At 38.4% G+C, this 17,625-nt stretch overlaps 1 protein-coding gene across 1 annotated transcript in view; it reads right to left on the reverse strand.

Moving 5' to 3' along the window:
- ELOVL4 (ELOVL fatty acid elongase 4) overlaps positions 1-17,625 on the reverse strand; it is a 58,045-nt gene that overhangs the window by 20,970 nt on the left and 19,450 nt on the right. Inside the window, exons 2-3 of the mRNA XM_077811625.1 lie at positions 8,104-8,291; positions 4,459-4,539 (exon numbers count right to left, since the gene is read on the reverse strand). Of these exons, the coding sequence (XP_077667751.1) occupies positions 4,459-4,539; positions 8,104-8,291 (269 nt within the window). The remainder of the gene's footprint in view (positions 1-4,458; positions 4,540-8,103; positions 8,292-17,625) is intronic.

The following is a 17,625-nucleotide window of genomic DNA, read 5'->3' on the forward strand; positions in this document are numbered from 1 at the left end:
TTATCATCTTGGCAAGAATTATTAGTGATTTGGATATGTATTTATACTTGGCTGGAATTAAGAGTGTTTGTCTCTCAGCAGGAGACCAATCAGACAATGAAAGGAACTGAAATTCCTTTCCTGAAACTCCAATATGAGCTTGGAGTTTTTCCTTAAATGATGGTCTATGACTGATGTAGGAGTGTGGAATTTCAGTGCCAGTTTCCTTTACAAGATTGCAGTGATGATGCTGTACCTCAGCTGGCTGCATGCTGAAGCTCACTTTGAAGCCAACGCATTGCTGTATCAGTAATTTTGGTGCCATCACTCTTCTTCATCATACACCTCATAAACAAGATGTAACAAGTTAGATTAAGCAGCTATGAGGTCATTTACTCCACCTAAATGAACACTCATTTTGTGGTCAAATGCACCTGCACTTATTATCTGTTCACTCATCTTGAATGTAGTAACAGAGATGAGTCTCTGTTTATGATGCACGTCTTGTCAAAACATCTCCAGTTCATAGGTTTCACAAAACTGGACTGTCTTGTATTACGGACACTGATTGTTTTTAATGAGAAAGCTACAGCCTGCCACATACTCTTGTGTTCTGTAGCCTCTGGAATTTGCCCTTGTCAGTGTATTGGGCATAGCAATTTCTGTGCCACACAATTGATACTGCCTGTTCTGAATGAATGATGGACTCAGTTCTGTCAATGGCCTCACCGTATATGATATTGTGTAGTTTCTTTCTAATGGCTGTTGCCTCCCGTATTCTATGCAATCCTTGTTCACTGACTTCATGCCCATCTTCTCTGTGTTATTTGCCAAGAAGCAAGTAGAGACTGTAGGAAACTGGGGTTGATCTGTTGAGACTTACTACCAGTTCCATTACTACCAGTTTATCTTCAGCTGTAACCAATATGAATGTTATAAACCACCTCAGCTAACAACTGTTGCTTTGTTTGTAAAAAAAAAGTACCATTGCCAGAATGTCTATGTTAATTCTGGTCAAACTACAAAGCATTACATACTATACAAATACTAAGCATGCAAGAAATTGAGAAAATGATTTCACTTTTTATGAGAAAACAGCTTCTGTGTTTGACTAACTTATTTCTAATATTAAAATATATATATGACTCAAAGCTATCAAAAGTTGAATATTAGGGTGCAATAGGTGTTAAAACCATAATTTGTGTCTTCTCATTTCTCTTCTTAACAGACTGAGAAGTACAGTTTGATTTCAATGATAAGTTCATGCACAAACCATTGGTATATCAAACATTTCTGGTGAATTTTGGTGGCCATATATATCTGCAGGTTGAACATCAAAATTCAACTTGGTAGCAGCCATTTTAAAAATCAACAGGTTCAAATTTTGTTAGAAAAAGTTGTTAACTTTAGTCTCTTCTAGAGGATTAATTCTGAGATTTCTATCTAGTCTACTAAGCCGTCTGATAGGCTGGAGTTGTAGCTGCTGAACCTCTGCATCACCTAGAGGGTTGAAGTTGCTGGTTAATAGTACAAGTTCCTTAGGGATTGAGCCTGCTGCCATTCAAATCAATGGAAGAACTCCCATTGACTTGAATAGTGCAAGATCAAGCCATTAATTTTCCTATACTCCTGACAACTTTATCCACTGGTTATTCTATTACCAGTGAGAATATATATTCCAATACAGACCCCACTCATCTTCAGAGAGATATTTGGGCTATTAAATTAGCGGTCTTGATTCAAATCTAAAACTAGTTGTTTTTTTTTAATCTAGATTTATTAGAACATATGCCACCAATTTAAGGTATGATAAAAAGTTTACAGACGGTAAACTTTCAAGTGAAAGAGCAACCAAAACTGATTTGGATACTCCTAAGATTATTTTTACTAATTTAATTAAAGTAAATTGAGTATCAGGAAATATTTTGTTTTAAATTAAAGATTTCTATCTGGTCAAAGAAAGGATTCATGAGATTAAGTCCTTAATACATATGCAGGACCTACTGAAACTGTCTGGAAATTAAATTCGAACTCCCTATTAGGTAACAACACTTGGAATGTCTTGTATTACAGGAGGAGGAAATGCGCCTATGAAACTGTGCAGATTTAATTGTGTTATGTCTTTACAGAATACAAAGTTTTTTAAAAAATAATTGTATCTAAAATGTAACTAACATATCATTAAGTTGTCATAAATTTGGAATACACTCAGAAGAATGATCAGGTATTTTGTTATGAAAATCAACTTTTGATATTGGACAAAGTCTATAAAAGATTGGTTTGGTATTACCAACCAATTACTGCTATTTTAGTAAAATAATAGGTATTATTCAATTTGTATTTTCCCCACCATATTCCAACTAGATCAACTGGAAACCTAGGCATTATGGTTTAGGTTTAGAATCTGTGAATTCATTTAAGCTTCTCTTCTGAAAGTTTATCAAGAACTTATCATGAAGTTTGATAAAGTTAAGGTTCCTTTTGGCAATGTTATCTTGCTGGCACTGGGCATACATAATGTCTGTAGCATATGCCATTTTCTTTTTATTCACTGTATTGTGTTCTTTTATGTATTATGACAGGTGACCTCTCTTCCTCAGAGGGGTTTCAGAAGGTCCAAAATGCAACAGAATTATTTTGATTACATTGTGCAAGAGGTGAGCTATTGAGAGGTCAGCAAAAGTAGGAGGACATCTAGTACTTCACAGAATTGAGCTCTGCAGCAGTGCTCTGCACGAGGCAAAGAACATGGCAATGATGAAGGTGAAGGATTTCTGACAACATGACCTAAAAATCCTGCATATAGAGTCACTACTCCTGCTCATGCTTTGCAATATTGGCCATGCAACTGATATAAAGTGGTGATGATGATGACAATTGCGATTCTTTTCTTCATTTCCATGCTGTTAGGATGTTTAAGCAGACTGTGGACTTTTTGAGTTTTACCCATAGCTAGACAACCGTTAAGGGAAGGGATTTTGTTCTTGTTTAGGATATTCTAATAATTAAACATACTAAACAGCATTATATAAACACTATTTTGGATTAGACTGTTAAAACTAAGTTTTCATGTAAAGTGGCCAAAACCTTCAGAAGCACTTAAGTCTCACTGAGTCATTTAAGTACGTTTGAAAATATCATCCAGGATGTTCAGTGTGTCACCTTAAAATCATGGAAGAATATTTTTTATACTGGAGGCTAAAACCAAACCCCTCTAAGACTATTGTGTCAGAATTTTTCTAAACATCAAAAGGAAAGGTGGAACTCCATGCAGATTTCTGTGGCCAGCAGATATGACATATTCCCACCCTGAAATATCTTGGTGTGACATTAGACTGAAGCTTCACATGCCGACAATATCTGAAAAAATTCACAACAAAATAAAAATGTGTGTAAATCTCATCCAGCAACTAGCAGGAATGACCTGGAGAGCTGCTGCAAAAACTCTACGCTCCTCTTCACCGGTCCTTGTCTACTCTATAGAGAATACTGCTAAATAATCTGGATACACCGCTCCTACACATCACTTATCCATTTTTAATTTAATACCATTGTTTAGATTATTACGGGCACAGTGAAGTCAATCACACAACCATGGCTTCCTGCAGTAGTGCATATCCACCCCACCCCCCAAAGTCATTGAAACATGCGAATTCTTCCATCTTATTTAAGGAAACAAGAATCTTCCAATACATGAAGACCTAAATAATATACCAAGATTTCAACTCAAATCCAGAAAAGCTTTTTGTGGGTTACAGCTCAAGAGCTCAAAGATTTGGGTTTTCCTCCAAAGACTACAGGTAAGCAAGGTGGAAAGATGTCAATATCCCGAATAAATGCCTCAGCAAGGACTCAGCCAAAGAACCCTGTGGCTTTTCACTCCCACAGAAAATATGATCCACGCTGAATCACATCCACACATCAGACGGCAGATGCACCTACTTTCTCCATAAATGGGCACTGAGAAACAAGCCTATCTGTGACTGTGGAAATAGACTTCAAACTATGGAACTCCTTGTCAGTCAATGTCCCAATCATATCCCAGTGGTATCTCTGAAATCCACTCTGGCACCTGAAACAATCAATTGGATTGCTGGCCTAGACTTGCACATCTAACACTGCTATTTTTAAGCCATACAAAAGGAGAAGTATGTGAGCAAATCCACAGTGGTATGAGAATTTTAATATTTGCATTTCCTGATTTTATTTAGAATGTATCTCTTGAAAACTGCATATTAATATAAGTTTATGCAATGTATGTTATCATATGGTATTAGTCTGTCTTTTGGAAGTGAGCGAAAGATGACATGAAGCTAACCATGGAAGGAAGCAGAGGATTGCAGAAGAGCATGGGGTGAAGAGAGGGAAGATTGATCAATACCTTTTGCTTCTAAACATGTGGTTTTCAGACTTGTTGAGTTAAAGCTTAAAATACACTCTTGTCTGTGCAGAATAACAGTACATAAAAAGGGTACTCACCCTGACTTCATAAATATTATCTGAATAATCCACTGTCTGGCAGATATAGCTGTACCCTTGAGCTCTGGATGCCAAAAATAGCTGAAAATATTAAAATTATATATGAGGGGAAAGAGTCCATAAAAAGATAATTTTATTATTTATTAGTGATTTTAGTGTTCTTATACACTTACTCCAAAAGCAGTATTTTAAATAATTTTTATTTACAATACAAAGATGCTATTTAAAAAGTGGTCAATATTTAGTTTTAACAATGTACTTTTTCATATCTTGTGGTGTCAAAACAAGTGATCCCCTAAATTAAACATAAAATACTCAGAAAAAAAAATAAACTGAATAATCTGCAAGATATTTAGAGAACAGAATAAATGATAACTTCCACTGTGACCTAAAGCCATTCATACATGGAACCTGCCATCAGAGGGAGCACGTTTCTGAGACACAGATCCCTTAATGAAACCAACAAGAAGTGTAATTCTATGATCAGATATAGGGAGAGAAAATGATCTCTCAGATAGTTGGGACCTAGATCATTCAGAGCTATAATATTGTAACCAACACTTGGAAATGTACACAGAGGCAAATACAAAACCAGTAAAAAGCAGTGGTATAATGTGTTCATATACACGCCACTTTGAGGCTAACTGCTGCATTCTGTACCAGCAGAAGCTTCCAAGTGCTCTGGAAGGGTCATCCCAAATAAAGCACTTTGCAGTAATTTAGCCTGCAGGAGATAAAGTTTTCAATCACTGTTATACGTTCTCATCTGAAGGGAGGGGCCACAGCCTTTTGGTCAACTTTAAAAAGGTATGTCATGCTGCCTCCCGCCCCCGCCATGTCTCCAAATTCAAAGACAGCAATGAATCAGGTCCAGCTTCTAGGCTGTCAGCCATAATGGCATAGAATGGTTATATAGATGACCTCCAGAAGAGAATGCAGCCTCTATTCCAGCCTCTACTGAGCAGTCACTTCTATGTTATTCAGATCAATCTTCAATGAATTTACTGCTCTGTGTCCCCATCTCTGTCAGATACTGGAAGAGGAGGAAAAGAACGGAGTAGCTAACAAAGAGATGGTGTAAAGTTGCATGTCATTCAGATACTGATAAATCTGCAGCTCAGGGCATCAAGCTTCACTAGTTGCTGTATATACATGCTGAAAGGGAGAGATGACAAAAACGACCCTTCAAAAAAGAGTTAATAGGGAGAGAGAACAATTAAATCAGCACAGCCCACTGAGTCCTCTTACAATTCATTGTAAGACCAGCCCACTTACTGGCCTGATCCCACCTAATGAGTTCACGTGGATCAGAGGAAAGTGGGTAAAATTCTACAGTTTGTGTTATACAGGTCAGACAAGATGATCTAAATGGTCCTTTCTGGCCTTAAAAAAAATCTATAAGTGTCATAGTCAAAAGGTTTCTAAGGTTGTTGATGGATTTAGCCATCAGGAAGGATACCTGGACAGCATTCTGAAGTTTAAAGATGATACCTAATGTCTATTGAGTTTACTGGGTAATCTGATTTGTACCAGTTACTAGTGATAGCTTTAACATTAGATAAACACACCAGAGACATTTCAATGGTAGCAGTAGGTAGTAGAACTGTTTTTTGAAGCTGAACTTGGTGCAGTGGGGAATTCCAATACCACTGTGGTAACTTTAAAGATTCTACTACAGGAGCAGAGTAACACACTGAGAGTATCCTGAAATTGGTCTTGCTGTTCATTAAAAGAATGGAGAAGAGTCTTGAGGATTTTGATTTGCAGCTTCTACATCAGTGTTCTTCAATGCAAAGTTCACAAGATAAGCAGTGCTTGTGACCATGAATAAACTGACATTAAGTTTTTAATTAGCACTAACATTTCGAAACTTAGTGCTGAAGGTGGCCATCATGCCTTCAGCATGAAGGTGCTGAAAAAGCGATGTAATGTGACAGCAACTACAGAATATATTATTTTTAGATCAACAATCTCTCTTTCCCCCTCTCCAGCATACACTACCTGTATTACAAGTCTTCAGAGAGGACCCTGGAGTTGCCTTACCTTTCCCACCTTTAGCTGAAGAAATCAAATGTAGTGCTGACACTGCACTGTTTATTCTTTGCAATTAGATGAGACACACAGTGAGTCAAATTCTGCTTTAACATATACTCTTTGCAATCCTATTGTCTTCACTAGGTGGTGTAAACTGGAGAGGAATGTGGTCCAGTATGCTCTGAATAATCTAACAGCGAGAGGACTTTCACAGAGGTTAAAATTCGTTCTACTGAGTATGTCTTCACACAAGTAGCTTCCACATAGCCAAACAATGCTGTAAAAGAAGCCCTGGGCCCATATGAAAAAAATAATTGTCGGGAACAATACCACTTCTATGGTGAACACATAAAAATAGAGTTTTTAAGAGTCCAGTTTCCAAAAGCTGTTAGTTTCAACTGCACAGTTCATTTGCTTAATTCCAGGCTCCTGGCAACAGATCTTGTGCTAGCAAAATCTAAATTCTTCCATCAAGGAGTTAATCTGAAGAAAGATTTTCAGCAAGTGAATGAAGATAGTCACAAATTTTAAATCAGCAAAATGTTTGCTGAACTGATGTGAATTGCACTAAAAAGCAGTAAGGGATGTTCTATTAATCAGAGCATTCAGGTGAACATTTCTCGCCTTATAAAGTTATATGCAAGATAATTCAAGCTTAGGTCACTGAACATGATCCCATTAAGGCAGTGCCCACACAAGGAAATTTACTGTCATAACTGTAGCGGAATAAAATATTCTGCGATAGTTATTCCTTAATAACTCCCTTTAGGAATACTCTATTCTGAAATAAAGTGTCCACTAGGGAGCTATTCCAGAATAGCTACTGAGGAGTAATGTACTCTGCTTTAGCCATGCTGGTCAATTTACCCATGTAAACAAGGCCTAAGAAAGGTGAAGTGTAGCAGGCAGCAAGACCAAGTAACTTGGCTATCATAAATCCTTGTTTGTGAAATCTCATGTTTTTCAACAGAAAACTCTATGAACTGAGTAGAAATACTATTGTAAAATTTTGCCTCACTGCCCTTAACTAAAAGAAAATAGGATTTACCTCTTTTGTTCTCATTCTAAAGATCAACAAAAGTTTGAATTTCCATTACCTCATTAATATTTTGCAGACATACATTGAAAATACAAGTTAATATAATGTAGCTATCCTTCAGTTTCTAACATAATAGCCTGTCTGAGACCTTGCAGAAAAAACCTAAAGACAGAGTGCCAAATTCTCATTTTAGTTACACTGGTATAAATCTAGAAAAACTCCACTGACTTCCGTTGATCTGCTCCAGAATTGGGTACTTGTGAGAAGAATCTGATGCAGGGACAGACATGCCTTCCACTCAAAAAGGATTTTTACTATCAGAGTTAAAACAAAGTATTAATAAGTCAAGCTATTCTACATGACTCCTACATATATGCTTTTACAGTACGCTGATTCACAAACTCGTGATATATACCAATTCCAGCAGAGCTCTAAAAAATCCAATCAATGTATTCAGCTTCCAAAACAGCCAGTAAAATTATCCAGAGAATATAAAAATGATACAATTTATCTAACACTGTCAAAGTTGTGAATTCTACCACAATTCAAAAGTATAAAAATACAAGACCAACCTCTTTGAAAATATAGAAGTTAAGTAGAACCATTCCAAAGTTGTAGCTAATCAATAAGAAGCGCAATTGGAAGGGTTCTCTCCTCCTCATCCACTTGGGACCCAGCCAGACAGTGAGGAGGTAAAGAGTGCTTATAGTCAGTGTTGGAAATGGAGATTGCATCAAGAACCAGTCATCAACACGTTTGTCTGAGGGAAATAAAACACAACAAATTAACTGAAATAACAAACTACATATTTTTTCATTAAGTTTAAATAAAATATATTCACTGTAATTTTAGGCATCACATTTCTTAAAAGTTAAGAACAGCCATACTGGATCAGACCAAAGGTCCATCTAACCCAGCATCCTGTCTTCCGACAATGGCCAGTGCCAAGTGCCCCAGAGGGAATGAACAGAACAGGTAATCATCAAGTGATCCATCCCATCGCCCATTCCCAGCTTCTGGAAAACAGAGGCTAGGGACATCATCCCTGACCATACTGGCGAATAGCCATTGATGGACCTATCCTCCATGAATTTATCTAGTTCTTTTCTGAACCTGTTATAGTCTTGGCCTTCACAACATCCTCTGGCAAGGAGTTCCACAGGTTGACTGTGCATTGTGTAAAAAACTCTTCCTTTTGTTTGTTTTAAACCTGCTGTCTATTAATTTTATTTGGTGACCCCCTAGTTCTCGTGTTATGAGGAGTAAATAACACTTCCTTATTTACTTTCTCTATAACACTCATGATTTTATAGACCTCTAGCATATCCCCCCCCCAAGTCATCTCTTTTCCAAGCTGAAAAGTCCCAGTCTTATTAATCTCTGCTCATATGGAAGCTGTTTCATACCTTTTTTGTTGCCCTTTTCTGAACCTTTTCCAATTCCCGTATATCTTTTTTGAGATGGGGCAACCACATTTGCACGCAGTATTCAAGATGTAGGTGTGCCATGGATTTATATAGAGGCAATATGATATTTTCTGTCTTATTATCCATCCCTTTCTTAATGACTCCCAACATTCTGTTCGCTTTTTTGACTGCCACTGCACATTGAGTGGATGTTTTCAGAGAACTATCCACAATGACTCCAAGATCTCTTTCTTGAATGGTAAGAGCTAATTTAGACCCCATCGTTTTATATGTATAGTTGAGAGTATGTTTTCCAATGTGCATTACTTTGCATTTATCAACTTTGAATTTCATCTGCCATTTCGTTGCCCAGTCACCCAGTTTTGTGAGATCCTTTTATAGCTCTTCGCAGTCTGCTTGGGACTTATCTTGAGTAGTTTTGTATCATCTACAAATTTTGCCACCTCACTATTTACCTTATTTCCAGATCATTTATTAATATGTTGAATAGGATTGGTCTCAGTACAGACTCTTGGGGGACACCACTATTTACCTCTCTTCATCCTGAAATCTGGCCATTTATTCCTACCCTTTGTTTCCTATCTTTTAACCAGTTACCAATCCATGAGAGTACCTTCCCTCTTACCCCGTGACAGCTTACTTTGCTTAAGAGCCTTTGGTGAGGGACCTTGTCAAAGGCCTTCTGAAAATCTAAGTATACTATATCCACTGGATTTCCCCTTGTCCATATGCTTGTTGACCTCCTCAAAGAATTCTAGTAGCTTGGTGAGGAACGATTTCCCTTTACAAAAACCATGTTGACTCTTCCCCCACAAATTATGTTCATCTATGTGTCCAACAATTTTGTTCTTAACAATAGTTTCAACCAGTTTGCTCGGTACTGAAATCAGGCTTACTGGCCTGTAATTGCCAGGATCACCCCTGGAGCCCTTTTTAAAAATTGGTGTCACATTAGCTATCCTCCAGTAATTTGGTACAGAAGCTGATTTAAATGATAGATTACAAACTACAGTTAGTAGTTCTGCAATTTCACATTTGAGTTCCTTCAGAACTCTAGGGTGAATACCATCTGTTTCTGGTGACTTATTACTGTTTAGTTTATCAATTTGTTCCAAAACCTCCTCTAATGACACCTCAATCTGGGACAGTTCCTTAGATTGGTCACCTAAAAAGAATGGCTCAGGTTTGGGAATCTCCTTCACATCCTCAGCCGTCAAGACCGATGCAAAGAATTCATTTAGTTTCTCCGCAATGGCCTTATCATCTTTTAGCATCTCGATCGTCCAGTGTCCCCACTGGTTGTTTAGCAGGCTTCCTGCTTCTGATGTACTGAAAAAAAAATTTGTTCTTACTTTTTGAATCTTTGGCTAGCTGTTCTTCAAATTCTTTTTTGGCCTTCCTAATTACATTTTCACACTTCACTTGCCAGAGTTTATGCTCCTTTCTATTTTCCTCACTAGCATTTAACTTCCACTTTTTAAAGGATGCTTCTTCGTTTCTCACTGCTTCTTTTAAAGGTTCGTATAACATCTATCCTGCCTGGTACAGATGGGCTTGGCAGTTAAGAGATAAAGCACTTGTCCTTTCACTGATCATTCATTTTTTTAAAACAAAAGAAAGTATTTTAGTAACATTACATTTTTAAAAGGTTAGAAAAATGCAAATTAGTGTACACAATTCAAAAGCTAGGGAATTACTGTGTGAGGCAAATTATATTGGTCAGGTCCACAAAAAACAATTGTATCATTGTCCATCACAAATTAGTCACATTATTGCAACAAAATGAATTGGCACCAATGTCATTCAGGTTCAAGTAAGGATACACATAAAAAGTGGTAAACCAGAGAACTCAAAATTTAATTGCTTTTATACTAGTTTAAATTAGGCATTAATTAACTTAACCACACTAAGTTTAATGCAGGACCAATTGTTATACTTGATATATAGGTCAGTGTCCTATGCCTCAGATCTAGAGGTAATAAGAGTATTGGAAAACTACTAAATAAAACAGTTCAAAGGACTGGCTTAGTGAGAGTACCCTGTGCTGCCATGTGGGATACAAAGGTTTTATTTACAGATTCAATGAGTCACTCAAGAGCACCACTCCAGAGATCTGAAGTTATACTTAAAGGCCCAGAATTTGCTATACTAAGTCCTGGTTCAGTGTCAAAAAAAAGCACTGCTAGTCTGAGGACGTAGTGACATCTTTGAGATGCAGTAATTAAAGCATGGCTCCACTTTGAAAAATAACTCTGTAAAAAATGGCACCAGTTTAATCAGCAGATCTGCTTTTTATCTGTACTCAGAATTGTATCTAGTTACTCTACATACGAAGAGTAACTTGTTCATTACCGTCAGCACAGCTGTAGGGGAGTGAACAGGATTATTTTCTGGCTCATGCACTACTAGTGGTATTGTTAACTAAATTTCAATTACAGGGTCACTTGTGGAATATCACTGTCTTAAAATTTTGCCCTCGGTTATACTTGTGCAACCTCACTGAAAGAAATATAGTTATACATATGTAACTAAGGGTAAAATTTGGCATGCAGAATCTTTATTACTGGTCATGTTGCATAATCCTGAACTAATATATAACTTCTTGATCTCAGGTTAAGTTGCAGGGCTGACAGAAACCCCATCTTTTCATTTGTAAATTGTGCAATTCTGATACAGAATCAATGAGAGAACTATAAAACATAAAATTTCCATTTGTACAAATTAGAACTACATTTTAGGTCTGATATCTCAAAACCACCTGGGCTTTTAACAAGTTCTGTATAGCAGAATTTCCTGGACTGTGGCCTGCAGGAAGGACAAATCACATGGTGCTGGCGCTTCCTCCCCGCTTCCAGACACTTTTCTTTGCAATTAAGAGCTTAGAGGCCTAAATAGAGGGAACAGAAACCAGGCTAACTACTTCCACTAGGGGGCTGTTACTATTTAATAGGAAGAGGAAAGGGAATAGGAGACAGACTCAAAAACTGGAGCCACTAGCAGGACTGGTCCTGTTAGAATAAGAGGAGCCAATAGGATAAGGGAACCAGGCAGCTAGGCAACTTGTGCAGGGGAGAGAAGACCCAAGCATCAGGGAAGTATGTAGAGGGAAAAGAGAAGTGGACCAAGTGGCAGAGGAACATTTACAGTGAACCAGAGAGTAGACATGCCAAACCCGTGGGGAAAAAAAGCAGAAATTGGGCTTGGTTTTGGCTTAATTGGTTTGTGAGTTGCTTGTTGGCAAGTTTTTGGCTTGTAGCTTGTTGCAGCTTGTTGCTTCCCTTTTTTTGATCGGCTCCCAGCAAGCAAGGGCAAGGGGGGGAGAGAGTCAGGGGTGCACAGCGGGCCCACCACAGTCCCAGACTGCACGCTGGGGAGGCGGGAAATCTAGTCACATAGAGTGTTGGGGTTCTTAGGAATTGGCTTGTTTTGAAATGGGATTAGCTTGATTTTTAGTTTATTGTGAAAGTCAGGGTGCTTATTTACTGCATGAAAGTTGACAACTGTGCTAGAGAGATATAGTGGAACAGACCGGGTGAGAATGGGAGAAAACATTAAGAGCAAGAGGTGACCGTAATTAACACAGTTCTTGGGACAGTATCTCTATTAAAATATGATCCAATCTGTGAAGAGTATGAGAACCATGATTTTACAGTACTCAAAGTCTGGGATACTCAGCACTGCAGCATTTGTTTCCAGCCCTAGCAAGATGCTAAATATTTTCCCAGAAATCACATTGTGATGATTACCATTTTACCATCCCACCCACACTTCTATCACCATTCAATTTTAGCAACTGCTTTCTCTCTAGCAAATTGAGGTAAACAAGTGCAATGCTTATACCACCAGAAAGAACAGAACCTCAGCTTCCTAACAGAATGAAATAATTGACGCAGATTCTCAACTGTGCTCAGCTTCTGCCAAGCAAAGATAAGAGAGTATCTGCAATGGAACCAGTTATGGCTTCTAGATTCTGGAGTCAGTTCCAGGACATCTGAGAGCTGGGAGTAGCCAAAAAGTAGCATGCTCTGGCCACATCACCTTCTCATCTCATACATGGAGGGCTGCTAGGGTGTGGCAACACAGGAACAAAAAGAGATCCAGTTCGTTCGCAGCCTCTTTGCACTGCCTGAACAGGGCAAAGGGGCAAGATTGCATCAGAAGATCTTCCCTTTAATCTCCAGCCAGTGGTTCAAAAGACACTGAATGACTAATATGCCAGTATTGAAATGGGAGCAGAGGGAGACCATATGAGTCCCAGCAACTTCCAGCATAATAAGCAATTCCTTCTTCTGCATCAAGGGGAACTACAACCCAATGGAAATGACTGGAGAAAATGTCTGGAACAGAAAAACTCTGAGTCTCTCAAATACCATATGTGCAAAGAAACCAGAGTGGAGATGGACAATGCAGGCATCAGGAGAGGCATAGCCCACAACTCTAACTCTAAAAGGTGACCAGGCTTTGGTGAGAGTTCCCATTATCATCCTCTTCCCAGGCAGGGAAAAAGTAAACCAATCAATCTGCTTTGATGAGCTAATTTTCCCAGTTGTAAATTGGGCATTGTATTGTTACCATCTGGAACAGGTCAGGTTCTTCCCTCTTTGGAAACTTTCTGCCTCCGATGGGGTAGAATTCAGGCTATCATTATATCTCTATTGGCTTAATTAGTAAAAACACTTTATGTTGAGATAAACATAAAACTGATCCTGAAACCTCTGGATTTCAGAAGTGGTCCAGGATTGCGTTCTCTAGTGCTGTCATGGCACAAATTCACATTGACCTATAACAGTATCATTCACATTCATAGCTAAATGTGAACGGATGTTGTGTCTGCACTGATGTTAGGCCTGTCAGAACTGACGGGACTTGCTCTCTCCCAAAGAGATGCAAAGATCATAGGCCTGCTTGTCTGAAGTCTCGTTTCAAAATCCCTGTGTTGTACAAACACCTAAAGTCCGCACAGGCGCACACTCTGGGTGCACTCTTCTTAGGTGTATGACAGGTGTGGCAAAACCAAGGGCAGTGTGGGCTAGTACCCCTGCAATAAAAATATTGTGGGGGCTGATCTATATTTCCGCTCCAGCACATGTCACACACCACGTTGTAACCCTGAGCCCTGTCCCCATCCCTTCTAACCTATGGTATTTTTCAGCTTGCCTACATATACATACAGGGACCTCAAAAATAGGCACACGACTGGACCTTATAAAACTACCCTAGATTCTTCATGTCCTGTCAAACTCCTGCCTACCATTACGGTGAGACTTTGGACAATGGACATGTTTCACCCAAAGGAGAAGCCCTCAGTGAGGTTCAGTGAGAACTTGATAATCGATGCCTTTAAGGGGAAGGAGAAGTGATTCTTGAGTTTAGTTTCTATATCAGTATAGCTATGTTGTAAAGTGCTTGGGGATAAAAGGTGCATGGATTAGACATAATTATAATCAAGAAACTACTAGTTAATCTCCTCAGCTGTCTTATCCTTGTTTTCTGCACAAACTCACACCATAACATTTTTGCATGCTTAGAGCATTAACAACACATTATATTCTGACAAATTTAGTTTGGGAACTATAGGACAGAAATATGAATAAATACAAATAATTACATTTTGATAGGGCTTTTCATCTGTAAAGAATTTTATAAAGAAAAGAGGGTAAATATCTATATAAAATGTCAGACAGATAGGGGAAAAGGGGGCATTGGGGGTCAAATGACTTGTCCTAGCTAACACAGAGGCAGTGGCAGTCTTGTGCTCATGCTACCATAGTATTTAGTACATATGCAAGAGCTGCCATACTGGGTCAAACCATGGTCCATCTTGCACCGAATCCTGTCTCTGACTGGCCCATATCAGAGCTTCAGGAGGAGAGCAATTATGGAGTGATCCATCCCTGTCTTACACTCCTGGCTTCTGGTAATCAGATGTTCACCATTGCCCAACCATGGGGTTGCATCCCTGACCATCCTGGGTGATAGCCATTGATAAACCTATTCTCTGTGAACTTATCTAGTTATTTTTTTAACCCAGTTATACTTTTGGCCATCACGATCCCCCATGGCAATGAGTTCCATAGGTTAGTTGTGCTTTATGTGAAAAAGTATTTCCTCTTGTTTATATTAAACCTGCTGCCTATTAATTTCATCAGATGACTCCTGCTTTTTGTATTGCGTGAAAGGGTAAATAACACTCCTCTGTTCACCTTCTCCACATCCTTCATGATTTTATAGCTCTCTAGCAATCTCCCCTTAGTCGTCTCTTTTAAGCTGCATAGCCATAATCTTTTTAGTCTCTCCTTGTATGGAAGCCATTCCATACCCAATTGTCTTTGCTGCCCTTCTCTAAACCTTTTCCAATTCCACTATATCCTTTCTGAGATAGGATACAGTATTCAAGGTATGGGTACACCATGGATTTATATAATGGCATTATGATACTTTCTCTTTCATTTTCTGTCCCTTTCCTAATAGTTCCTAACAGTCTCTTAGCCTTTTTAACTGCTGCTATGCATCAAGCTGAAGTTTTCAGAGAACTATTCACAGTGACTCCCAGAATTTTCTTGGGTGGTAACAGTTAAGTTAGAACACATCATTGTGTGCATAGATAGATAGATCGATAGATAGATGGGATTATTTTTTTCTGATGTGCATTACTTTGCACTTATCAATGTTGAATTTCATTTGCCATTTTGTTGCCCAATCACTGAGTTTTGTGAGATTCCTTTGTGACAGCTTTGGATTTAATTATCTTGAGTAATTTTGTATCATCTGCAAACTTTGCCACTTCACTGTTCATTCCCTTTTCCAGATCATTAATGAATATGTTGAACAGCACAGGTCTCAGTACAGATCATTAGGGGACTTTGCTGTTCACCACTCTCCATTGTGAAAACTGACCATTTGTTCCTACCCTTTGCTTCCTATCTTTTAACCAGTTACTGATCCACGAGAGGACTTTCTCTCTTATCTCATGACTGCAGTGGTGCGGGAACAATTTGTATAGTGGGGGTGATAAAAGCCACTGAACCAAACTGTAAACCCTGTATATGATGGAAACCACTTCAAGCCTGAGGGTGCTCCAGCACCCCCCGCCACCGCTATGCATGACTGTCTGCTTTGCTTAAGAGCCTTTGATGATGGACCTTGTCAAAGGCTCTCTGAAAATTCAAGTACACTATATTGACAGGATTACCCTGATCCAAATGCTCATTGACTCCTTCAAATATTCTAATAGATTGGCGAGGCATGATTTAGCTTTATAAAAGCTGTGTTGACTCTTTCCCAACATATTATGTTTATCTGTGTGTCCGATAATTCTGTTCTTTACTATAGTTTCTACCAATTTGCCCAGTACTGAAATTAGGCTAACTGACCTGTAATTGCAGGATTGCCTCTGGAGCACTTTTTTAAAAATTGGCATTACATTAACTACGTTCCAGTCACCTTGTTTCAACAATAGGTTATATACTACAGTTAGTTGTTCTACCATTTCATGTCGGAGTTCCTTCAGAACTCGAGTGAATATCAAATACCTGATGACTTCTTACTGTTTAATTTATCAAATTGTTCTCAGACCTCTTCTACTGACACATTAATTTGGGACAGTACTTCATATGTGTCACTCAAAAAGAATAGCTCTGATGTGGATATTTCCATCACATCCTCTGAAGTGAAGACCACTGCAAATAATTCATTTAGCTTCTTTGCAGTGGCCTTGTCTTCCTTGAGTGCTTCTTTAACACCTGTGTCATCTAGTGGTTCCACTGCTTGTTTGGCAGCCTTCCTGCTTCTACTGTACTTTAATAAATGCACATAAGCTAAGAGTAATTTTTTGAATTGCTTCTCAAATTCTTTGTTGGCCTGCCTTATAGTTGTACATTTTATTTGCCACAGTTTGTGCTCCATCCTATTTTCCTATTAGGATTTGACTTTGAAATTTTAAAGGATGCCTTTTTGCCTCTAACGGCCTCCACTATCCTGTTGTTGAGCCATGGTGCCATTCTTTTGGTCCACCTATTGTCTTTTCTGATTTGGTGTATATGTTTAGTTTAAAACCTCTGTTATGGAGCCTCTATTATTTTTAAGTAGTCTCCATGCTACTTTACCCTTGACGGCTCTTTTTAATTTCTGCCTAACTAGCATCCTCATTCTTATGTAGTTCCCCTTTTCAAAGTTAAATATTACTGGGGGGGGGTTATATATATTTTCCCTCTACAAGGATGTTAAATTTAATTACATTATGGTCACTATTACAGAGCAGTTCAGCTATATCACCTCTTGGACCAAATCCTGTTCCATTTAGGATTAAATCAAAAGCTGCCTCTTCCCTTATGGATTCCAGGACTAGCTGCTCCAAGAAGCAGTCATTTATGGAGTCTAGAAATTTTACCATGCATCACACTCCGAGATAACATTTACCTAATCAACATAAGGATAGTTGACATCACCCATTATTATTGCATTTTCTGGTTTTGTAGCCTAACCTCTCATAGCATTTCATAATCACTGACATCATCCCAGTCAGGTGATCAGTAGTATATTCCTACTGCCATTGTCTTATTATTCAAGCATGAAATTTCTACCCATAGAGATTCCATGGTACAGTTTTCTTCATTTAAGATTTTCACATTATTTGACTTTTTTTTTTTTAAACTTATATTGCCGCTC

Source organism: Eretmochelys imbricata, chromosome 3 (assembly GCF_965152235.1).
Source record: "Eretmochelys imbricata isolate rEreImb1 chromosome 3, rEreImb1.hap1, whole genome shotgun sequence".
Classification (NCBI taxonomy): Eukaryota; Metazoa; Chordata; order Testudines; family Cheloniidae; genus Eretmochelys; species Eretmochelys imbricata.